Source organism: Oenanthe melanoleuca, chromosome Z (assembly GCF_029582105.1).
Source record: "Oenanthe melanoleuca isolate GR-GAL-2019-014 chromosome Z, OMel1.0, whole genome shotgun sequence".
NCBI classification, from domain to species: domain Eukaryota; kingdom Metazoa; phylum Chordata; class Aves; order Passeriformes; family Muscicapidae; genus Oenanthe; species Oenanthe melanoleuca.
The window spans coordinates 37,136,865-37,163,134 of NC_079362.1; the positions used below are offsets into that span (position 1 = coordinate 37,136,865).

At 36.7% G+C, this 26,270-nt stretch overlaps 1 protein-coding gene across 1 annotated transcript in view; it reads left to right on the forward strand.

Moving 5' to 3' along the window:
* CNTNAP4 (contactin associated protein family member 4) overlaps window positions 1–26,270 on the forward strand; it is a 203,585-nt gene that overhangs the window by 30,424 nt on the left and 146,891 nt on the right. Inside the window, exon 2 of the mRNA XM_056513630.1 lies at window positions 14,844–14,954. Within this exon, the coding sequence (XP_056369605.1) occupies window positions 14,844–14,954 (111 nt within the window). The remainder of the gene's footprint in view (window positions 1–14,843; window positions 14,955–26,270) is intronic.

Sequence of the window (26,270 nt, forward strand, 5' to 3'; positions counted from 1 at the left end):
CTGAGAGATAGGTACTTCATCTAGTCCTGATTTGTCTACAACATATGCTGGGATTAAAATTGCATGCTGTTATAATAAAATAAGATGGATGAAGAGATAGACTGCCTCCTCAGCAAGTTTGCTGCTGATACAGAAGTGGGATGAGGACCTGTACAGGCTGGAAGCTGATCTGCTGGAAAGCATGCATCTCTGAGGAGAAGGACCTGGGACAACAAACTGTCCATGAGCCAGCATTGGCACCAGCGAAGCCAGTGGGATTGTGGGGTGCGTTAGGAAGAGGATTGCCAGCGGGTCATGGCAGATGATCTTGTTACTCAGCCCTAGTGAGGCACATCTGAAGTGCTGTGTCTGGTTCTGGCTCCCCAGAACAGTAGAGACATGGAGCTCCTGAAACAAGTCCAGCAGAGACATTAAACTGAGTATGGAACTGGAACATCTCTATTATATGAGTTGTCCTGGTTCTGGCCAGGACAGAATTAATTTTTTTTACCAGGAGGGGACATGGCCAGGATCCAGAGGTTATTCTGTAGTACCTCATCTTCTGGCATGGAAGGTCTCCCTTCCATGTCAAGTAGCCTGGCAGAGGGAGTTTTTGGGTGTTGTCAAGGGTTTCCAAGAGTTGTCCAGAGGGTGAGAAATTGTGAATCATTCTTCTCTTTTCTTGTACACTTTATCATTAGTATTGTTACTGTTCATTGTTTTGTTTGTGTTTCCAGAGAAGGTGGAGACAAATTTGATCTAATAATTTGTTGGTTTAGATCCGGAGTCACTGGTCACAATGTCACTTGGTGATTGTGGTACCTAATCCTGTATATATTCCTGTATATGGGCCATGTGCTCCTCATGATGTACATTTTCAGAGCAGGGAGAGGGATCACAATTGGATTTTTGCTGTACTGTGTGATACAAGCTTTTCACATGAAAGCATCAAGGGAAATGAAGATAATTTGGAATGTGTGTTCAGTGTTGCTCTGCTATCCTTACCTTGGTTGTTACCTTTGGGATTCCATTAATAACTGTACCCACTGGAAAGAACAGTGGCGCATGCAGCCTTTCACCCCCGTTTTCTTCCTTTAAGCCTGTTACAACAGCTTTGGGGAATTTTGAATTTCCCTTTGTTGTCAAGGAAAGCATGCTCTTCTTGCTAAGTCTGTAGAGTTTCCTAAGTGTAGTTCACACCCATGTTTGTGTCAACAGGAGTGACAAAAGAGATTTTTAAGAGGACCTTTAAAACATCTGCACTTGAGGGTGGGTGAGTGGCATGAAAGGTGGAAGAAAATGGGCTAGCTTTTGAAGGACTATTCTGCTCCAATGGTTCAGAAGGTCACCCCTGAAAAACTACAGGACCCTGATTAAGTGGCAGAATATCCAGAAGATAAATTCTGTCACAGCTCCAGAAAGGCTCCACGTTATGCAATGTGCTGGGCCATGGCTACCACTCAGCAGACATGCCCATTACTATATAGCACTCTCAGGGGGAGGAGAGGAAAGCAGAGCAACAGGCAGCAAGGCTACTTAAACTGCAGCTGGACCAGAGGAACAACCCATGCCAGCAGCAGATGCCCCTATACAAAAATAAAATTCAAGAACAAATCAGTTAGCTAAGTGACGGATGAAGAAGGAGCAGGGCTCTCAGAACAGGAGGAAGTGGCAGGGCAAGAGGAAATCTCCTGATCTCTATTCTTGGGTAGGCTCAGAGATATATAAATAAATTTCAGCTGGCAGTTGAATGAGCCCCACGTGACCTGGCTGCCCTGATGCTGGGGTATCATGGCCCATGATGTGAAACTAGATGGTAGAAAAGCCAAGTAACTGGGATCCCTGTTTTGGCATGGAGGCATTGACAAGGGGGTCAGGAAAAGGACATGAACTGTCAGTCTTTGGAGGTGACTCCTGTCAAAAATGAGAGAAAGATATTCTCTCTAGGGTGCTCTAATGATGCACCCAAGCCGTTGGAGCACAATGGAGAAAAGAACCCAGTACCTGAGAGAAATAGTTGTGCTGGAGGTAATCCATAAGGATTCAAATAACAAGCTGTAGAGCTCTGTAGATCCAGATGAGGACCAGTGTACACAATCCATGTGGCAGAAGTTTGTACAGTGTGCCATTGTTGTAGACCATCCCATTAGCATTGATATCAATGAAAGAAGGAGACAAACAATGCTTCAGGTGACTATATGGCTCTGGAATTGTGAAGATCATCCTTTCTCCTCCCTACCAAAATGTACCTTGTCTGCGAAAAGACTGTCCAAGACTGCAGACAGACTCAAAAGCCTCAAGTAAGTTAGAAAGAAAATATCCCATGCCATGACAGCATAGACCAGAGTCGCTGCTAATGAGAGTAAGCACCCCATGCTGAGAGAGAGTCTATGAGAGGACATGAGGACGTGTGATGGAAAACCCACCTATGTACTAACAGCACGGTACGTGAGTTGAAAGAAAGAACAGGTACCACAGGAAGTTCTTCAAGGATAAATGCCACTCCAGTTTCCAATGGACAAATCCTCCCTCAGACAGAATAGAAGAGCTAGTGTTAGTTCTGGTCTTCTTGAAGGGACCCCAGTTTGTATTTAAAGGAAGTGAGCAATGAGTGCCATGAGCAGAACTAGAGGGGCCCTGACTCCAGCCAGGTGGAGGAAAGGGGAAATCAAGTCTGTTAGACTGTGTGGATCCATGCCCTGGCACGTCAGACATGCAAGGGTATAAGGCTTTAGTAGACAGCAGAGCACAACGTCCCCTGCTGCAATCAAGATATATAGGGGTAGAATTAATCTCTATTTATGGGGTGACAAGGCAATCCCAACAGCTGACTGCAGTGGAAGCTGGAGTGAGCCTGGCTGGGATGAATGGCAAAGACACCCCGCTGTGACTGCCCAGAAGCCACATGGATCCTTGGCATAGATTACCTCAGGAAAGGGTATTTAAGGACCCAAAAGCCTGGCCTCTGAGAGCACCCTTCTGCTGTGGGGCTGCTGAGGGTCAAAGTACTGATGAGGTACTTCGGTACTGTGGTACTGACTGCTACCACATCACTGCACCATTATCAAAACTGCACCAGCTGGGACTCCGTGGTCCCCACCCATTAGATGGTTTGTGGGCTGGAGACCAGAGAGTGATAGCAAGCCTCGCTCACCCTTTAACAGCCCTACATGGGCAGTGTGCAATGGAATGTGTAATTCTCCAGTAGAGAGTGGAAACCGTCAGTGGTCTGTTGTAGCCTGAATGAAGTTTGCTTTCACCACGGATTACACCTGAAACTGACTGCCCCAGATCTGGGAACACAACCCCACTATTTGCTGTGCATTGATCTGCACTGGAAAAGGGTGAGGCATAGAACGCTTGCTCACATTGCAGTGTGTGGCAACACAGCAGAGGAAGGTTTTGAGAAAGGAGAGAAGACAATTAAAATCCTGAAGGCTGGTTTTGCCATAAAAGGAAGTAAGGTGAAGGCACCTCTCCAGTAAATTCAGTTTTTAGGAATAAACTGGTGTAATGGTTTAGGATTAGTACTCCTCAATTCAGTGTTCCTACTGCGACTCTCCAAACTGCACTTCTGCTTGCTTGCTCCCCTCCTCCTTCCCTCTCTCCCTTGCAGCAGGCTGGACAGGAGAATTGGAGGTACAAAAAGTAGAGATCCCAGCTGAGATAAGAGCAATTTATGAGGAGCAGCAATGAGATAAGGGAATAAACAATAATAGCAACAACACTAACGAGAGAATGTACAAAAAAAGAAATGTTATAGCTCACCAAAGGAACCCCTCAAAATAGACTATATGCAACTGCCCCGTCTGCCATACTCCCACCACTCTCTGGCATAGAACCAGTGTCATCCAAACTACTTCCTCTAGCATGGAACTGGAATTACCCCACCTCTTGGTCCACCACACTTGCTCGATGGGAAGGAAGCCCTTCTCCCAAGAAGAGATCCCCTTCCCCTGTACCCAGTTTTGACATGAGGTGGTACAGAATAACCTGAATGTCCCAGCCTCCTTCTTGCTACTGCAAAAATTAGCCCTATACTGGAGGGAGCCAGCACAGATGGCAAGATGAACGTCGTCAGATTCCAGTAGATGTGGTCAAAATAGCATCTATATCCCCCACAATGAGCAAAAAGGAAATGCAGGCTTTCATAGGTGTTTTGGAGGATGCATATTCCAGTTTACAGTCAGATTGTAAACCTTCTCTACCATGTGACCTAGAAAAAGAATGATTTTAAGTGAGGTCCTGAACAACAACAAGCTTTTGAGCAAATTAAATGGGGGATTAAATGGGGACAGTAACCCTTGAGCCAGTCAGGATGGTACAAGATATAAAAAATATGCTCTACACTGCAGTTGGAGAGAATTTGCATTTCTGGAGACTGACAAAAAGTATCCAGGGCGACTCAAGGATGACTCATGGGGCTCTGGAGTTTCAGATACGAAAGATCTGAGGCTGTTACACCCAAAATGAAAAAGAAATAATTGCAGCTTATGAGGGGGTTAGAACTGCTTCAGGAGTGCTTGGCATTGAAGCACAGCTCCCTCTGGCAGCCTGAGTGACAGTGTTGGTCTGGGTGTTCAAAATCCCTTCCACACACCATGACACTGATATCACATGAAGTAAGTGGGTTGTGCTGTTCACATAGTGAACTCAAATAGGAGAACCCAATCTCCCAGGGATCTTGGAAGTCAGCACTAACTGGCCTGATGGCAAAAATTTGGGACCATCATCATCAGAGGAGTGGAAGATGAGACATACTGAGAAGATCCCAAAATATAATCAGCTTCCTGAAAATGAAAACGATACATGCTCTGAACTGATGGTTCTTGCCATACTGTAGGGATACTTCAAAAACGGATGCCCTATGTGATGAGTTGCAAAAGCTATTGAGGGACGAGTTGGATCAAGTCAGAGCTGAAAGCCTGGCTTTATGCTGAAAGAGAAATGGCCAGCACTCTACCTCTGTGGTGACTTGTGGATGGTGGCAAATGCTCTGTGGAGGTGGCTGGAATGATGGGAAAAGACCAGTTGGGAGAGCAGAGAGAAACCCACCTGAGCTGCTGAACTGTGACAAGATGTCACTGCCTGGGTAGAGCAGCTGACTATAAAAGTTCATCATGAGATGCACATGTACCCAAGAGCTGAGCTGCTGAAGATCATCACAAGAATGGGCGGGTGGATTGAGCTGCCAGAATTAAAATGTCTCAGGAGTATTTGACAATATAAGGGTGAATTATTTCTGACTTTGTGGGCCCATGATGCCTCAGGTCATCAGGAAAGAAATTGGCAATCACCAGATGGGCTTGTGATTAAGGGGTGGAGTTGCCCATGGACTCTGTATCCCAGGTTATCCATGACTGTGAAACATGCTGGGATCAAGCAGACCAAGTAAAGTCTTTGTGGTGTGGTGGACAATGGCCACAGAATCACTGACTATTCAGAACTGGAAGGGACCTATGAGGATCACTGGGTCCAACTCTTAAATGAATGGTCCATATAGGGATTCAATCCTATAACCTTGGTATTGTTAGCACTGTGCTCTAACAAACTGAGCTCAGCTCAAGTCAAAATACAAATAAGGGAAAGCTTGGTAGATTGGTTACATCACAATCCTGCAGACCTACCAAGGCAAGAGCTCCATTCTCCCAGTGGTGGAAACAACCACAGGATGGCTGGAGGCATGCTCTGTGTCTCATGGAACACTGTCTTGGGCCTTGAGAAGCAAGTTTGAGAAGCATGGTATATGAAAGTAATTGATAAAAATTTACTTTCAGCCCAGAGCATTGACCAGTTTTTCTGCTTGTACCTTTCCTTCAAGAAAAAGCTGCAAATGCTGACTGTTCAAAGTATGCCTACAAAGTGATACAAGGTATGAAAAATGTCTTACAGGATAAGACTAAAACAATTTGTTTTATTAAATAATTCTTGAAGTAATTTTATCACCATTGGTATAAACTTTCACTTGAAATAATACAACTGATAGTGATGAAAGGAGATTATTTTCTTCGTATGGAGACAAAGCAACAAGATCCAAAGGTTTACAGCTGAAGGTAAACTTTAAATCTTGTCTTGAAAAATCTCAGATATGGAAAAAATATGTTATTCTCTAGCAGTAAAGATACTTAAATTCATAAATGGAATTTGCAACTGTAAAATACTATTAGATGGTGTGTGTGTAGGTAGAAATTACTGGGACAATTTTTACAGTCTGTAAGAGAAGTCAATTTGGTATTGCCCCTTTTAATCCTGAAATTACTAAGTGCATACACTTTTTTCCTCTTTTCCTCCAGTGTGACAACAAGGATTTTATCTATACTGCCCTCTTGAGTGTCAGATACTCTCACGCAGAGCAGAACTAGCCCATGCCTTTGGAAGTGATTGTGAGGAGCCTGTTGCTAAAGTCATGGATTTACCAGGGGAGATTAGAATTATTTTTAGGCACTGCTGAATTTCATTGATGGATTGATGTTTCCCTGTGAAAGCTTCGTTTGGTTTTTTTTTGATTTTTTTTTTGTTTGGTTTTTTTGTTTGTTTCTTTTCTTTTCTTTTCTTTTCTTTTCTTTTCTTTTCTTTTCTTTTCTTTTCTTTTCTTTTCTTTTCTTTTCTTTTCTTTTCTTTTCTTTTCTTTTCTTTTCTTTTCTTTTCTTTTCTTTTCTTTTCTTTTCTTTTCTTTTTTTTTTTTTGTTTTTTTTTTTCTTTTTTTTTTATTTTTGGTAGAGGGGAACTATTCTTTTTGTTTTTTAGAATGGGGAATGGGAAGTTTGTTGCTTGGGTGAAGTGTAACATAAGTGAAACCTTCTACCTTTGAGCAAAGTTTGATGTAATTAAATCACAGTCAAAGCTTTCATCAAAACAAAGAGTTCTTTCTCCCTTTTGTGTGAATTATGTTATTCTGGATGAAAACAATTAATTTCTAATAAAATATTCCAAATAAAAAAGAACACGATGGCATAGAACTAAGATTGTGAAAATGTAATCATTCAGCAAGAAAGTTAAAAACATACTTCATGAGAATGAACATTTCATGGTGCTACAAAATCAGTTTTCATATACTTCACGATGACAAGGGAACAAATGAATGCTGGTGGTAAAGTTTTTGTGATTTTGATCAATATGAAATATTTTAATTCTAAATTGTAAGTATTTTTTTCAACTCCCTTATGATACATGTAGCCATTTTCATTCTCTCTACAAACCTTATATTTTTTCTACCACACATACTTGAAAAGCTTCCATTTCATGACATTATGAAATGCATTAGTCTTTCATAGCTTTTCCCAGAAAAAAACCCATTAGACTTTCTGAATTAAATTATTTACCCATAAGATCATACTTACTAACATTTCGTATATTGCTATCTTTTTATACTGAAAGCTTTTTTGCAACCTGTCATCCATGTGCTAAGATCCCCTCAATGAAAATAGATATTTCAGTAATAGAAATATTAATTAAATATTATTTTGAGTTTATACAACCAAATAAGGCCCATAAGAACCCACAGATCTGCAATTCTGTCATGTTTTAAGTGTTTATCATGTTTTTTCCATTCTGACTCTTTTTTTGAGAAGTATGCCTTTAAGTAAAAAGACAGAAAACTTGATCACCTAGTAGAAGTCCTTCTGCTTTACTGTAGGATACATCCTGAAGAAGTCAATCAAAAAGCATTACTGAAGGCATATTTGCTTAATTAATTAATTTTGTCTTATTTCTTCAAAGGGAATAAGAAGATTCTAACTGGGAGACATTTCTCCCATCACCTCTCAGGTCTAATTTGTCCTAGTCTAATGTTTTATTGACTCATATGTTCTTTCACCACTGAAATAAAAAATAAAAAATATAATTGGAATCTATGAAAAAATATAGTTTTATCTAAACATGTTGGAAATTATTATAAGAACTTTCCTGGTATCAAATGGTAGTAGGAATTAAGTTTTAGTGATAGTACATGACTTGCATTGAATCATTGTCTGAATGTTTCTGGAAAAGACCAAGAGAATCAAGGGTGAGTTAATTCAGTTAGTATTTCTTTAATGTCAGGTAATAGTAGAGTTTCTGACTTGTTTCTGGTTTCTGAGTACTAAGAACAAAGAAGTCCTTTATTTCACTTGCTTATGGATTTTCAGAACTCTGTGATTTTTCATGCTCCCTTTCCCTGATATGTGGTAGAAAAATATAATGTTATCAGATAAAAACAAAGGAATAAAAATAACCAAATAAAAACATTAGGAAAGTCTAATTTCCAGCTTATGTTATGAGCATAATTTCCCACAACAACCATGCCAGCAAATGAAGATACATTGCAAGGTGTGAATCTTTGCAAATATCTGTAGGGAAACATGTTTTTGTATCCCTTCTATTCCTGTATAATTAAATTCTGATCTATATAACTGCAGTGTTTATCTTATTCCTTCTGGTTTGTCATTTTAAGTTTGCCATGTTCATTCACAAAAAGTCTTTCATGTCCCTAGAGAATAACAAGGTTGTCCGTGAACACAGAGGAAATTTGGCATTTTGTACTCACTTGCTGTTCTTGATTTCTTGTTGGCATGAAATAGCTGCAATTGTGAAAAAGGGATGGATCCTCGAAAGGAAGGGAATATAGCATTTTATGTATTTTGTTAAGGTAAAACTCACATGCCTGATGTGAATAGAAAAGGAACAATAGATTGCTAAGTGTCAGAATTTTGTGCTGAATTTGTTCTAACTGCTATCTGGAAAAGATAAAAATTTTATCAGAGGACTGGAAGACTTAGTTTCAAATTCAAGATTTGCAGAGAAACTATTTCAAAATCCTAAAACTTTCTTGTTTTATCTTGGGCAGTCAGCTCCCTGCCTTCTTTCTCTACCACCTCCAAGAAATAAGTGAAATCTATTAATGAAAACTTTTGTTTAAATAAAAAATAAATTAAGAAAACCAGACTGAGTTGTCACTAGTAAAATTTCAGCTTGAAAGGTTAGCATCTTTTGAGGAAGCAAACAGCAGAAAACCTTAGTGAAGTAAGGCATTATGAACTTATTTAGCTACTACATGCAGTTGAAATGTAATGGTGTGGAAATTTCTAATATGTTCCATAAACTGAACTGAGGAATGGAAAACCCTGACGGCTATCAAGAGGCATGAATGAAACAACTTTCCTAGTGAGTTTTTTTAAAGTTCTAGCTACAAATAGCCAGCAGTAGACCTGGGATACAGAAGTTAGGTTCTCGGAACAAGGGTAATTTATCCCTGTCCAGGAAGCAAATGAAAGCATAAGCATATAGCAGCAGCAGTAATGACAGGCTGGGTTCATCTTAAGTGGCATTGCATATTGTGTAGCTAGAAGGCCTGAAACTGTGAAGGTCTAATGGTCTGTAAATCTGTCGACTTCTCCTCATTTCTCTTACTGATGAAGATTTCACTGAGATTGGGACCAGCCATAATGGTCAATTACCTCTCAGGAAAACAAGGAGAGGGGAAATCTCTTTTATCTATGTCAAAGGAATCTCATTAAATTCAGTGAATCTTTTGAAACTAACTACAAGCCTGCATACTGACCAAAGACTAAATTGCCACAATTAACATATTAAAAAATTCTATTAAGTAAAATGACATAGGTGCTCACTCCTGGGGAAAATAAAGTCTCTTGTTGAAAAGTGTAGACCAACTAAAGAATATTTGGTCTTCACAGTATTGGGAAAAGAAACTTTGAAGTGCACATGACAGAACCAAAGATTTAATAAATACCTGTTGGAGGGCAGGTTTTGTGGCACCTTTTTTTAGGTTTTAGCAAGTGTTAGTCTTGTTGCTGCAATATGACATGTCCTTTATGAGCCTCATTCCTTTTCATGAGGTTTTTCATCATGGATATTAATATATTAAAATTTGATAGCAAAGTTGATCCTTCTTAGGGCTTACCTGCATGGGAAAGATGAACATTATTACACTTCTGAGAGACTCCCACAGCTATTGCCTCTTCCATTCTGTTCCACTATGACTACATTTCTCGTTGTTTTCAGTTATTCTACTTGTCTGATGATTTGTAGTTTTCCCTGCTTGAGAAAAGATTGCAAAACTTTTTTTGATTTTTTTTTCACTCTTTTGTTTTGTTTTCACATGATCTACTCCAACAATTTATTTATTTATTTATTTATTTTTAATCTTAAAGTACTGCTTTGCTCTTTAGGAAGTCATATTCTCTTTGAGTCCTTCATAGAACCAATGAATTTGATATGTTTCTAGGGAAGTCAAAGATCATGATATTTTTTTTTTTCCTTCTATGTCACTTCTATCCTGCCTTATGAGAGATTTAATAGTTATTTAAGGATTTGGTAGTTCATTTTGGTTGAGGGAGTTTGGCGTAAATTGAATTTTAAGGGGAAAAAAGGTGTATGCAACAATATAATCACTGAAAAGAATCTCATTAAAAAGTTAAATAAGTGAAATTGTAATATGTTAATTTGTGTATGCTCTTGGGTTGGGATGTTTTAGTTTGAGTTAAGATATGTCATGAGCAGAGTCAATGTGTCAATGTAATGCATGTACTTTTTAGATAGTTATGAGCAGAATATAATTTTCACATAAACTTGTAGTAGCTAGGTGCTATATGTTGGCATTTACTTATATATGTTGACTTTAGAGTAAATCTGCACTCAAATTATAAAGCATTAAAATCTGCTAGTCTTTATTGTGGACCAGGCTGATAATTCAGATAAAGAAACTGTTCCATTCAAAATAAAATCAGTGCCATATATTCTTGAAGTTTTCACAGAGGTTTATGCATGTAAATTAAATCAGTTTTTTTTACTACATGGAAATTAAAATATACACTTTTTCATTCTGAATAAATAAATCTGAGATTGCCCCAGTATTCTGATTTTTTTATTACTATTTTTATTTCAGCAAGCAGCTGCTTTGGTAGAAGAAACAAAATTTATTTGATTAACCATAATGTTATTAATATAGTCAAGATAGCTATTGTTATTGGAACTGTTATTATTATAGGATGATATTAACTCCTTTGTTGTCGTTCATATGGCATGATCTATGTAATTTATAGTAGCTCTATATTAAAATTTTTTTGGTTTGCTCTGAGTATGCATAATGGGATATTATTTGGAGCTGGAAGAGAAATGATAGGCATACTTTATTTATACATCATTAAGAATTTTATCCCTTTAAAATGCCTCAATTGCTTTATAAACTTCATTGAACTCGCACTGGAATTGCAGAATATGGAAAGGATGCCTTTATATAACTTGAATAAATTTTCTTGAATAACAGGTAATATGTATTTTTTAAATATATTTTTTCCTTCACTAAACCTTATTTGTTACCAGATTTTTGTGCATATTGCAGAAACCTAGGGCTTTTTTTAGCTTTTGGTATCATTATGTATTATTTACAAAAATATATTTGTCACCAAAAAATGTAATAAATGCTATATTTATATGAAGGAAAACTTTTAACTAAAACTCCTTGTTGTAAATCTCATATTAGGATAGAGTACTTAAGTATTCCTTTACCCTAGAGAAGCTGTGTGAAATGTCACTAGAGGACTCTACATTGCCTTCAGCAGTGAGAGGTGTTCTGTTAACGGTGGAAGGCTGTCCAAGAGAAATGAAGAGTCACTGGTAGCATGTGAAAAAGCACTGAATTCAAGAAGTGTTTCCGTTGTATGAATGTCTTCCAGTGTAAGTGAAAGCATACAGAATTATCACTCTGTAGAGACTAGTCTTCCATTTGTTTTCATTTACATTGAGTTGATACTGACCATCTGGTTCTTCACAATTTCTACAAAATGTTTTGATTTCACTCTGGAATTAATACTAAATTTTGAATTAAATTGCACAATGGAAGTTGCCACAAAATATATTTTAAGCTACATGTGCTAAACAATAAAGAAATGTATAGTTATTCAGGGTATATATATTTGTGACACATTGGACACATGGACTGCTGAATTTTAGATAATACCTTTTTTTAACACTCAAAATGTTATGTGTCTTTCTATTGTAAATTGAGTTTGACATAAACTATTATATGATAAATGCTAAGTGCTCATAGAATTCATCTGGGATTATCTCAAAGCAATATGTGTGTATCACAAAAACATGTGTATTAGACCATCTGGGTAGAATAATTCAGTACCATTGATTCCTTTCCAACATGTACATTAAAAAGAAAAAAGGTGAAAAATTTATTTGGCAGAAGCTAACATTACAAAGGAAGATGTATCATCCAGCCAGCCAGCAGAAATGTACCCTTTTTTTGAAATTTTGAATTGAAATTTGTAAAGCCTTATACCCAGGAGTGATTTACAAGTAGTGTGCCTGCTGTTGTTTATCTACTAGTGCTCCTATGTATTAATGGCATGCTCTCATTCCTGATGATTCATTTCATAACACATGCCACCTCTCACCAGAAGAACAACATTTAAAATATGAGGCATTTGAGAGAGATGAGGCATTCTGCTGCGAGTAAGTCTGCAGTTTTCAGCACAGGGAAGACATGGACCTGTGCTGCAGGTCCAGATGAGAGTTGAAAAAATGTTGAGAGGGATGGAGCAGAACCTCTCTTATAAGGAATTGCTGAGAGAGTTGGGATTTTTCAGCCTGGAAAAGAGAAGCCTCCACGGAGACCTCATTGTGGCCTTTTCAATACTTACTAAGAAATTCTGTAGCAATAGAACAAGGGGTAATAGCTTTGGACCAAAAGAGGGTAGATTGAAATGAGTTGCAAGGAGGAAATTTTTTCTGATGGGGGTGGTAAAACACTGTTTGGGTAGAGGGGCTGTGGATGCTTCACACCCAGAAACATTGAAGATCAGGTTGGATGGGGCTCTGGGCAGTCTGATCCAGTACAGGTGTCCCAGCTTATTGCAGGGGGTTGGACTAGATGACCTTTAAAGATCCTTTCCAACTCAACTGTTCTGTGATTCTGAGGGTCCATGATTTATATAATGCAGATAGATTTGAGTAAAAATGCCTTTTTATTTTCTCCTCTTAATATTCATCTTGATATCTAGACTTACAGTGTAGGCTTTGGCAGTAGAAAAAGGATCAGTGACACTTGAAGTGTTCCCTTGCATCAGCAGTGTAAGTAGCTCTCTGTGTGAAACACAGCATCATCGTATTCTTCTCTTTCTAATGCAATTTATGACTAATAAGTTCTTTCTATTTTCTGTGCTGTAAAGAAACCTTTCACTAATGAGATCATTTTCTAAGACTTACCAGTGCAATGCATTTACTCATAAGACCTTCATTTCTTTTCTTTTTTGTGCTTACCAGTTGGACAATTTGTCCTAAGTAGAAAAGCTTCTTTCACCATTGTAAATGGAATCTGTGGATAATGAAGTGAAAAAATGAGTTTGCAGTTAGACACTAAAGAGTAGTTATAAAAGTTAGTCCTTTTCATGTGTGAACCTAGAAAAGGAAATAGTTATGAAAGTTAGAATAATTTTATTTCTTTTTTTTTCATGATTGAAATACTCTCAATTTGGTAAAATATGTCATATGTGACTTTATCAAGAATAATTATTAAATAATTATTAAAGCCTATTTTTTTTTGTTGTGAATAGATATTATTAATGGGATTTAGGAAAGAACTTCTAACAGTCAAGGCCAATACTAGGCCTTTCCTTTAGAAAGAGCTTTCCTCTAACAACTAAATTAAACAAAATAAAAAAATATTTTTGAATGTGATAAAAAGTTCCCTTGGGACATTAATTTAAAAGTCTTACTGCTAATTAGAAATATATATAATTACTTAGCAGAAACAATTATTAATTAAAAGAAAAGACTTTGTATTAATTAATATTTAATTTTTTTGATTGTGAAACCTGTTAGAAAAATAGAATGGGTAGAAAAAGAATTCACCTGTGACTTGTCAATTATTAGTTGCATCCAAAGAATGTTTGTCCTGAAAAGAAACACTTTAAAAAAATTAAAAGTTATCATAATTTCCTTTTTCTCTAAAGAAATCTTTAGATTCTTTCTCTAAATGGAGATCTGTTGTCTAAAGAGATGCCAGCCCCAGAAATTAATTTTCTTTCAGCTAAACTAGATCAGATATCAATTCTCAATTGATACATTTCAAATTTAAATGCAGAATGATCAGATAGATATCCTGTGTAGTAATTCAGCTGGAGAGGCATTTAAAGCTAGAATATTGATTAGCGTTTGCTTGTTTCTGCACAATTGATTGTGGACTGCTGTTAAGTCCTCTTTTTTTGAAACACTCAGGTTTTATTCTGTATGGTGTTAGGATTTGCATGCTAATAATTGTGAGACAATGATTATTTTGCTGTGTCTGTATCAAACGCATATATCATTTGCAAGGCAAAGAATTTTCCATTTTGTCATATTTATAGTTCTTAAAAGGGATGAGATTACTTTGTTATTCAATTTCATTCAGTTTGCTTGGCTTTATAATTTTTTTTTAAAAACAACTGTATTAAATGTGATTGCACATTAAAAGTGATTGCAATGACCTGTACTGGCATCAGGTCAAAAGTAAATAAAAGGCATGTGGCGAGGCTGTAGCTCGGTTCTGCAACACAGAATTGAATGTGTGTGCCACTTACTATTTGTGTAAATCATAGTGAGTGAACAGTGAACCATTTCTTGCTATGATCTCAGAAGTTAAGTTAGAAGTTGGTAAAAACAGCTGGTTAAAGAACATGATAAATTATCATCTGGTAGTCTCATGAAATATTGGGTAAAAACCCCCAAAACCTGTGCTCCAGTACTGATGCTTCTGTAAATAATCCAGCAAGAGGAAATATTTAGAGATACGCTCCTCTCAGATGCAGAGTTGATTGTGTTACAGTTCCAGTAAGTGGTGTCTGTCGGATTAACCTGAATGTGGTATTTTTCATTGGCAGATAATTGTGATGATCAGCTGGTGTCTGCTTTGCCTCAGTCATCATTCAGTAGTTCATCAGAGCTGTCTAGCAGTCACAGCCCTGGCTTTGCAAGGCTTAATCGAAGAGAGGGTGAGTGAATTTTATGGGTCAGTTGTTAATTCTGGGTTGAAATGAAAACAGTTTGGGTATTCAAGAGCATATGTTACTGTTACAAATAATTTTTATCTGTATTTGTATGCCAACCATGAACGACAGTGTAGTCTCAGCACAAGGAAGTTATGGATCTCAACTTCCCACCCTATGGTAGGCTATCTGACAACATGAGCACCCAGTGGCTGGGGCTGCTCTGTGGGCTTATTGAAGAGGCAGCATCTAAGGATACTAACTTCTGTTTAATTACTACCAATGAGGAATCTGATGACTAAACTGTTTCAAAGGTGCTGCCCTAGGAAACCTCCCTGAAATATTGTGTCCTAGGTCAAAATCTAGTCTTAATAATTCCACCACAATATTAGTGGTGGTTTCTTAGAGACATTCAAGTGCATCTAATTTCCCTCGTGTAGTCCATTGTTATATTTTACATTAATTTATTTCATTGAGAAGTATCTAAAATAAATCTTAAGAATATTTTGTTATGCCAAAATTTCTGTCATTGAACCTCCACAATTTCCTGCAGTATTTTCTTTATCTGATAGAGAGAAACACTATAGTGAAGACGGAATATCCCAATCTATTTTATTAACCTAGTGTGCAGATTTGATAAGCATGAGCTTTTGTTTTTAATGAAGTTGTGATACCAGTAGAAATTATATATCCTGGAAGGGCTTCCCTTAGTTTGAAGTAATTTATGCTCTTAGAATTTTAAATAAGACATGTATTATCATCAGTTAGCATCTTTGTACTGGTCTTCCCTAAAAATGTATTTTTGAAAGTTTTTTCCATTTACCTCTCTTCATGTACTATGCAGTTGTTTGTGCCATGTTAAAATGCATTTTTTTTTAGATTTGTAATTTCCTTCACTTTGCCCTGTACTGTATGCACACATTAGAAATGCTTATAACCTTACATCTGGTATCATTTGAACTCATGTAGATACAAAACAGCAGGTAGCCTAATTAGAAGATTGTGACTGTCTGCATTTTCATTCTTTGTACCTCAGGTTCATGGTACTCAACAGAGTTCAGGTTTGAATGTCTTATTAATTTGTCATTGTTTAATAATATGACCAGATTGTTTAGCTAGGTACCTTTTGGTTCATTCAGACGTAGTTTTATGGAATGGTGTAGATGAGGTGAGATGAACATTTCTTCAGTCTTCAGTTAATTAATCTTAATTAAATTAGTTTTAACTTACATTTCATTCTTTATTTTTCAGTGTGAGTAGAGGCTCAGTACTTGCTATGGAACCAGGAATACATTTTCTACATTGAACTTATGTTTAACTTTTCTCTGTGAATTTCCCCTGCAAAACCTGATTATATTTGTAGGTGTATATATGGGAAAGTTTTATTTAGATGGAACAAAGCTAGTCATTATACATACATGGTTATAAACACAAGAAACTATTGCTAAACCATAGAGACTGGAAAAAAAAATCTGTTATTAGGAAAATATCACATGCTGTCAGTGATTTTATGGATGCAATGGACAGATCATTAGAGTTTTTAAAAAACTCGTGATAGATAACTGAAAGCGGGTTTGCCTTTAATATAAATCATTCCTTACTTTAAATAAAAGCAGCTCTCTTTTTCAGCCAAAGTTAAAGACTGCAAGTAATTGTGACCTCCTAACATTAATTTAGGACAAGCAGATTGTGGTTCAACTACAATAATCTGCTTGGTTCTTAAAATGCCAGAGTTAGGGAAAACTGAATACATTTTAGATGGAAAAAAGTTGAGCATTTTTACATAGATTACAGGGGAGTCAAAATGTTGTCCTTTTTCAATAAAGAAATTAAATATGCTTATGCACCTACCAGTTTCAGATGGTAATGGAAAATTTAAAAAATAGCAGGAAATTTATCAGAAAAGTAGGAAGTTGCACTGCAATCTTTAACCATGTAGATTCGTGTTTGTTAAATGTAGAAAATCAACAGGAAAAGTTAAAGGGATTGAGGAGAGAAAACTGAAATCTAAAAAATAAAAGCACAATATATACTTTATATGAAGACATAGTAAAAATGCAAACGGCAGAGAATGATTATTAAAACAGCTAACTGAGAATGTTTCAGCTTTCTCTCTGTAAAGCAAAAAGATACTGTGGTTGAACTTGATAACAAAAGAAAAAAATTTCCAGTCCCTTAGAAGTTGGGGAAAGTGATAACATCCAGGAATAACTCATTAAATGTTCTTCAGAGTTTTAATTATTACTAGTTCATTGATTCCCTGAAGTGTTCAGATTCTCAATACCTGTTCTGGTTCCACGGGGAAGGGTGGGGGCGGGCGGAGCTGCCTGAGGGAAGAGGCGGGCTGTCCCCGCCCCTTCCCCTGTGGATGCGGGACCAGTCGGAGGCTGATTTGGTGGTTGGCATCCCAGGTGGCCAATGGGAGAGTTGTTCCGTTTTCATAAATCACATTGGTGGGGGTGGGCTGGTCTCCTTTGGCTCCAGGCCTCAGAAGGTGAGGTGAGCTCTGGCCGGGCTCGGGCTCGGGCTCGGGCTCGGCCTCGGGCTCGGGCTCGGGCTCGGGCTCGGGCTCGGGCTCGGCTCCGGCAGGGCGCGGTCCTGGCCCCGGCACCGGCACGGCCCCGGCCGCAACGAGGCGGGGCCCGGCACGGCTTCCAGCCCCCCGAACCCAGCCCCGGCTCTGTGTGGCCCCCGGCTCTCCGCAGCTCCCAGCTCTGCTCTGCTTGGCTCGGCTCCAGCTCCCCTCTCCACGCGGCATGGCCGAGGGGGGGACGGGGGAGCCACCATAGGCTCTCCCTTTTCCCCCTGTTCTAAGAGGAGAGGCCCTCAGCTGACCATGCAGCGTGCCTGAATTAAGACTTTGGATCTCCTGAGCTCTCCGGAATGAGAGGAATGAAGCGGAATTTCTGCTTAAGTCAGTGAAATAAAAGCTAAGTTTCCAGATGGGAAGAGGTTGAGGAGTTGCCACTGTTAATTAGCTGAAACCCTTTTCTGTGGGCTGTGAGGGGACTGTGACTACACTAAAATTCCTTTAAACTGTGAGATATACTTGGGGAGGTTTAAGTGCTTGAAAAGAAGACCTTTTTGCTTTGAGGAAATGGGGCTCTTTGTATTGGGACTGGAAATATGGACAGAGACATTTAAGAGAAAACACTGCTGTTTTTCAGCAGCCTGCCTTTAAAAGAAGTACCCCAAGTGTGTAACATAACCCATTGCACAGCTCTGGAGGGACTGTTGAAATGGGAGGAGAGTCATAATCTGCAATATTTCCCAAGCGTGGATTATGAAAGTGAAGACATCCCCTAAGCCTAAACCAAAAAAGAGGGGACTTTTCTCTCTAGAGTGAACTGAAATGATTATTTAAGTAGATAACTGACTGAAGTGTTTTCTGTATGTTGTTGTTAAGAAATGTGGAATGAAGGAAGGGGAAGGAGGGAATAATCTAGAAATCTTATTCTGAATCCTTTTTGTGCTATTAATAAATTTCTTCTTATACCCTTTTAAGTTTTAAGTCTGCCTTGTCTATGCTCCTAAATCCTATCTCTAAAGGAAACCAAATATATTAAAATTGGTAAACCCAAGTCACACTGTGGCAATACTCAAGCACAGTTGATGAATCTCCTGCTAACTGCTAAAGTAGTTACTTTGACATCAGCTTTACTTGCTATAATGGAAAATTAGATAGAAAAATTAAGTAACAAGAACTAAGTGAAAAAAAAAAAAACCAAGCACTAATGCAGTTTATTATTTTTAAAAGAGAATAAATTTTTAAACCCCTGATTTAATTATTTGATGTTAGCAGACGTAAAATGCAGAGATTTAACATAAGTAGAGTTTGACTTTTGGCCTGATGTTGTATGATTTTTTAATTTTAAATGATAGCACCATATCAATGCAGTCCAAATTAAATGTATTAAGATCTAGCTGGTGGACCTCATCATGCATTTATCATTACTATATAAAGGTGTTTTCACAGAAGTTCAAAGGAAACTCTAAGGCCAACTTTGTTCAATACTTTTGTTGATTATATGGAAATAAGCACAAATAATTTTTGATGAAATGCATAATTACTTGAAGATTGGTGAAATAGTGAATAATCATGGGAAAGCAATTATGAAGAGATATGGTAATCAATATACTAGTGAAATAAGCACTTCAACAATGTGAATTATAAATTATTTAGAGAAAATAGCAGAGGTCATATTTATCAAATAGGAACTGTATTCTACAAAGCTGCAACTGAGATTAAACTGGGAATTGAACTAAATTAGCATTTTCTTTAGCTTCTTCTCTAGCAAAACCCTCTCCAAAACAAACTAAACCAAAACAAAAACCCCAAACAAACAAACTTCTGCATAGGCAAACAGAAAAAAAGTAGTTCTTATTTTATATATAACTCTATACTTTACCACTGAGCTGTGTATTAAAATTCTGGCTCCTGAAAGTCTTGTTGAAATTCTAGGCTGTTTTCCTATGCCAGTAGGAATAGACAACTCAAAAAGTGTTCAGGGGAGGTGCTCTCTTTTTACATATCTATCTAGTTAATGAAACAAAAAGGGAAAAAGGTAAAGTGCACCTCTTTATAGGATGAAATGAGGCATCCCAAAAGAAGGGAAAAAGTAGCCAGCATTCAGAGCATGCCTGACTGGGATGGTGTTAGGAATTTAAATACCATTACCTAACCAGGACATTCAAGGATGTGTTTCTATCCATTTATTGCCAATAATTTACATGATGAGTAGTCATTTGAAGTCTGGCACTTCAGAGGGTTTGCTCTATTTGCAAATTCTTGATGTATTGTCTCTCAACCACGATCTGTGTAAAAGCCCTTTTCCACGTGGAGAGGAGGTTGTGTCATTGTTGAGCTCAGCATTTTCTGGTTTTGTCTGCAGCAGGCTGTCAGGCTGGTTTTACATACTCTCTAATTCACCATTCCAACACCCTTGGGAAAGATGCATTAATTGCACTAGGAATCACCACACCATGAGCCTTTATACCCAAGACCACAGCCCTTCTTTTTGAACTTACAAGAAAAAAATCAGAGGACTGTTGTTCTACAAGAGTGAACATACCATTGGAAAAGCCTTAATATTTGGACAGCTAAATAAGCTGGATAAGGATTTGGCTGTGATTTCTTGCCCCATATTCACACACAATTAATTAATCAAAATATGACAGAAGAAAATTGAATATAGAAGTTGTTAAGTAGCCAAAAAAACTGGCTTACAGCTTTTCCTTTCCCTGAAGTAGGAAGAAACCCATTTATTTTAATTATGCTGTCAGCTTACCCTGCCAGTTTTTCAAAAGCAGCCTGAAATTTTGAATGCCTTAACAGCTACCTGGTCTATTTTTTTTTCCACTGTTGTATATATGGAACTTCTTTGTCTTTTTCATTACCTTTGCCTTGCTATTACACTGAATACCCTACGCTTTATTGCGTTCTTTTTGTTACGAAGAATATTTAAGAGATAGTTTATTCAGGATGGTACTGTAAACTCCATATTTATTTTTCTTTTTATAAAACAGTGTACTTTAATCACTTTTTGAGAACTCACACTAAGTAGGTCAAAATGGATACATGAATTCTAGCAATCAGTAGTTAAAGAAAACATCAAGTCAACAGTTAAAGGAGAAAGCATTTATTACAATAGAAGAAGGTCTATTTTCATCAGCTTTTTTAAGAAGCAGTTTAACCTTCAAAACGTAATGTTACCAATTAGAATAAAAATGGCAGACAAACTGAAACACTTAATTACAGCTAGGATTGCATGTCACCAAAGGATAATTAGGAAAAGCTTACCCCCTCCATTTCAGTAGTATACAAATAAAATTCATTAAAGCTGATATTTTGCTTTAATACAAAAAATAAAAAGTGGAAACTGGAACAAAAAAAAAGAGATTTGGTCGTCATGTTTATATAAATTATCAGCAAATCTAAGTTGAACCATCTAACATCATGACATATTTTTATGACTTACCTGCATTTAATGTATATATGTATGTTAGGAGAAAAGGCAGAAATAACAGTCTCAAGCTTTTGTTTTCAAACAAAAAATAATAAGCACTTCAACAGTGATTGCTCCATAAAGGACAAATGAAATACTGCTGTCCAGTGAAAGCTCAGGACCATGCAGTTTCTGAGAAAGAAATCAATTTGGTTTTCTTTGGTTGGTTTCTATCCCCTAGCTATTGCAGTAGTTATATCTTTCAGTGAGAACATTACCATGGATCTTCAGCATATTAATTGTGAAATTGTTTTTAATACCATTATAGAGCTTCACATTTTCTGCAGAAAATGTTTTTAATAGGTGTATTAGACACCTTAAAATTATATGGGCACATAGGAAAGTTGAGTATGGTGTTCCACATGCATATGTTGCATATATCTGACTTTAAGAAATTCTCAGGAGTACGTCAGCCTTATTAGAGATAGAATTTGAAGTAGTATTATTGCATTAATGTAAAAATTTGAATTTATGCTGCTTTTGTTTTGCTATATCTTCTGTTCATATGTGTATGTGATGTGATTCTGATATTGCAAAAGGACGTGGGAGTGAGAAACGGAGGAAGGAAGGAAGGAAGGAAGGAAGGAAGGAAGGAAGGAAGGAAGGAAGGAAGGAAGGAAGGAAGGAAGGAAGGAAGGAAGGAAGGAAGGGACTGACTAAATTACTCTTAACCAGAGTGAGTAAATACGATCAAAGATTCATTAATATTCTAAATATTTACAGCCCATTGTGCTTTCATGAACATTTATGAGGAGTTAGGAATATTTGGGCAGTTATTTCAAGAAACCTAATTCCAGCCTTGTCATCAAAATTCATTCAAGCAAAACAAAGCATAACAAACGGTTTCAACCAGCTATTTCATGTGTTTCATCATTGGAATAGCAAAATCCATGGTGAAATGCACAGAGGAAGTAAAAAAATGGTAATAAGGGTACTTCATTGTTGAAATTGTGTGGGGCTCTTTTTCTACTTGAAATATAGCAATGTGGTTATAAAAAATAAGAACAATACTTTTGCAAAAAATTGTGCTGAACTACAGTATTCAAATACTCTTACAAACAACCTTGAACAGCATTCAGCACAAGATCAAATAAAAACTTACTTTAAAAATAAGGTTTGCTACAACCCATGGCCACTACCCTTTTTGTTAAAGTTAATAAAATGAAAAAAAATCTGGATATAGCTATTTTGTTTTTCTGGGTTTGGATAGTTCTAAATAATATTAAATCTTAGATAAAAGTTGAATTTTATCCAAAATTTGAATCATTATGATATCTTTGAATGAGTCAAAATAGAATTTTACTCCCTGGATTGCTTTGCAGTAACAAAGACTTTAAGATCATGCCTCCTTTAATATTTTGAGGGATGGAAAAATATATCATAAGTGATGATGCATCTGATTTTCTTCATTTTTTTTCTTGTATATTTGGGCCAAAGGTAAAGGAGCTTAAAATATTTTTTTGCGAAAAAGACCTTAAAAGCACCAATTGCTAGATGGGGCAAAGCCAGATTTTGGAAACTCTTTGAAATTAAAAAACGTACAAAATTTTCTATGTCATGTAAAAATGACTAATTTCAGCTGTAGTATAAAATAACGCTGTGTCATAAATTCCAATTTTCAGGGAATTATGAAGTTTTCAGTTTTTAAGGAGAGTGCTATAAAAATGTAAAATATTCTTCTTGCTACTGTCCTACAAAAAGTTCTGAGACTTTACTTGTACAAGAGATCTGTCTTTTGATATCTCATTTATAATAGTTTTCCCTAGCTTCTTAAGGACCTGCTTTCTGGCATAGAAGACATGGGTTTTTTCCCTTTCATCATCCTGCTCATACTGCAGTGTTAATGCAGTCAACTAGATTGGGTGAATGGAGAATTCAGGATTCCTAGACTTGAATCGCTAAAAACTCGTGTAGTAATTCTGAACAAGTTTGGGCCACAATGACATGTCTGAACAAGTCCAGGCCATGCTCTGTATCCTATGCCCCAGCCAAACTATATTTAGCTGTTTTTCTCCATATTTTGCTGCCTAGTTGTTTTTCTGCATATTTTGCTGTTTCTTCACACGCTTAGCTGTTTTATTGTATATTTCTTAGTTTAGACCAATGTTTCTAACAGGTGCACAGGATAAACCATTTTTAAGTGTTTGTCTACAACTTGATAAAACCCTTCAAAGCCACTAAATCATAAATTGTGCTAAATTGAAAGAAAAGAAGCTAAAAACCAGAATACTAAGATTAAAAAACCCAAAATAAAGGTGGGTGGTAAAGTTCTGAACAACCACCAATCATCATAGAAGAACTCGTGCAAGACGCATAAACAGGATAGAAGAACCAATCGAAAAACGTGTAATCACGTAAACAGCAGTCTTAGAATTTATAATTAAAGCTAAAAAATAAACAATAAATCAAATTCTGCATAACCATATTAGTTTGCTGTCCAGGAATCCCATTTGTCCTGCAATCATGGGCAAAGACCCTCTAACTAAATTAAAGTTAGAAAGCGGTATGTTTATTCACTGGTGGTTGGCACGGGTGTTGTCTCTGAGAGGCGTGACCCCCCCAACAAGGTTCTTTGCCATCTGTTTATTTCCCAAGATCTCACATAGAATGCATATGCATAACCCCAGCACCTCCTGTCCCCATTTGATATTAAAATGAGGCTATTAGTCCTTCGTGCATGCGCAGTTCTTCCCTCGAATTGGGTTGGTGGTCTCAAAATGGGTCAGTCGAAATGGGCCTAGAAGGATGAAGTCAGGAGAGTCTTCATCAGGTCTCAGTGACCCTCTGGCACTATCCAAGGCTCCATGCTTCGTGATGCAGTCCAGGTGCTGGCCGTTGTTCCTACTGGTTTTGGTCTGTTCTTATAACAGATCACTTACCCTACGTTCTTCTATACGCAAGCTCATAACACCAGGCATTATAGCAATTAGCTCTAGCTTAAGCATCTAGTAATCATTAATTACCATTTGCCTACCTAACTTACATCTTGGTCATGGAAATTGCTTCTACCCTTAGCAGAAGTCTTAACTCTTTAAAATCGTGATTCAGACTAATCTCAAAACTTAACACAATGGTGTTATTCTAGTGAGTATCCTTGTCACTATTTCCCTCGGTGTCATATAGGCAGATAATTCATGTAAATATTGTCATAATCTTTATGAAATTATGTTGAATTTAAATATTACATTATAATCCACATCTTTAGGAATCTCAGAGATACAGAAAATCATTAACTAAGCCACTTCAAATAAGAGATTAGAGCTGAAAGTACATCAGGCACTCTTGAAACATGTCTTTAGAAAATATCAGACTCATCATATTTAGTTGTCTAATACATAAAAAAGAACTTTCTGGTGAAAAGTGACTTGAACTTGTCTCAGCTTTTTGATTTCTATCCATCAATAAGATTTTATTTTTAAAGATATATGTCATAATAAAGAATAAGTGAAATACACAAATCTATTAGGTAATGGCATTATGTATGCCAGATGCATTTTTCCATATATAATACCATTTTGTTTCACATTTTTAAACTTTCTGTCACAAGCTGGTCCTGTTCTGGACTTTAAAATGCAATTAGCAATGAATTTCACTTGAAATTCATAATATTCAGTGAATACTTAGCTGTTTTGGATTAATTTCACTGCTCTTGGGGCCAGATGAAAAACAGCAGTCTCTGTCTAGCAGTCTTATATTCTTTTTTTTTTTCTTCCAAAACAGGAATAATTTATGTTTCAGAAGAATAATTTTTAATTACCACCTGTTGCATATAAAGAGTTAGACAGAGAAATTAGTTCTAGATCATGAAAATTAATGTAAAATAACCCAAATATATACTTGTTGCTCTATTCTCTTCAGATTTTCAGTGAACAATGATGTCTATCCATCGTTCTTGAATAAATTTCCCTCTTGCAGTGTCTTGATTGGTAACCAGGGTTGTGGTAAAAATTATTTTGATGTAGGTAGTTGAATGAGGGTGTAGCAAAAGTTTGAACTCTACTGAGAGGAATATAACAATGCACTAACATCTTTGTCCATGTTGGAATTAATTCCGGTCATTGCTGCTGGTACAAATATCACACAAAACTACAATGGTGCAGCTTTGGCTGTGTGAACTTGCAAGATAACTTTGTGTACTTGACTTTATGATTTCTTTCACTGTCAGGGGAGATGTTTCCATAACTCCTCCCAATGGCTTAAAGCAGTAGAAAAAAGTAGAATAACTACATCAGCAGGATTTTTTATGTACAAATAGAAGTGATAATGTACTTTTAGATTTGTTGGGGTGTTTTTTGTTGGTTTTATTTTTTAATTTCGTTGTGTGATGATCAGTAGTGAGGTAGAGTGGGCAGAACTGATTTGGATGAAGTCGGTAGAAATTTTTGTAAGTATTTTTTAATCCCACATGGAAGTACCCTTTTTGGAGACCTTTTTTACCTGCCTTTCATTTAATTTGTTATTATTTATCAAAACTGAGAATTCTGTCATAAGTTTATTAACACAAATTTTAGTTTCTATAATAACACTATTTAAGAATCAATAGATTTTATTATATCATAAAAATTATATTTTTAGCATTTGCAGGATTGACGATATTTCTATTAGTAATTTTCTACAGTTAAATAATTTATGAACCCATGGAATCCTCCAAAAAGCCTTCATCTGTAGGTTTAAAATTTTCTTTAATACAGTATGCCAGCTCCTTTGTGGGATTTTATAGGTTTCTTCATTTTTTAATATTAGGGACCTAAATTACAGTGTCATGAAGATTCTAGAATTTAAATAATTTCTTTAATGTTCTTTCTGTTGTTGTGGTCTCTTCCTAGTGTCACAATGTAATCGTAGATGGTAGCTTACAAACCATGTTAAATGAAACTAAAAGGTCATCAGTAAATTAAGCTGCTCAGTCTTCAATATCTTGGGGTATAAAATATTGTCATCCTTTATACATTATATGAATTTATCTAGACTACAGGCATTACTGCTGTTTCTTTGTCTTAAGAATAACATTAAATATTTTGTTATTCTCTGGGGAGTTACTTATGAGATTGTTTGTTTTGGGGGGTAGAAGTGTCTCCATTTTACACAGTATACGTTTTAGATTAGATGTACATTGTAGATTGTACATCTACAATACATTTTATTCTTCATATTAATATGGATTTAATTCTTTGAGAACTGAAATACAGTTATGCCTTTTCCTCATCATGGCTGTGTCTAGAAAGAAAATGAAGGGTAGCCTATTTTTTTATGCACATCTGTCAGTTCAGAATTTTTCTAGAAGGTGATGTGGGTGTTTTATTTTCCAGTGTCTTAA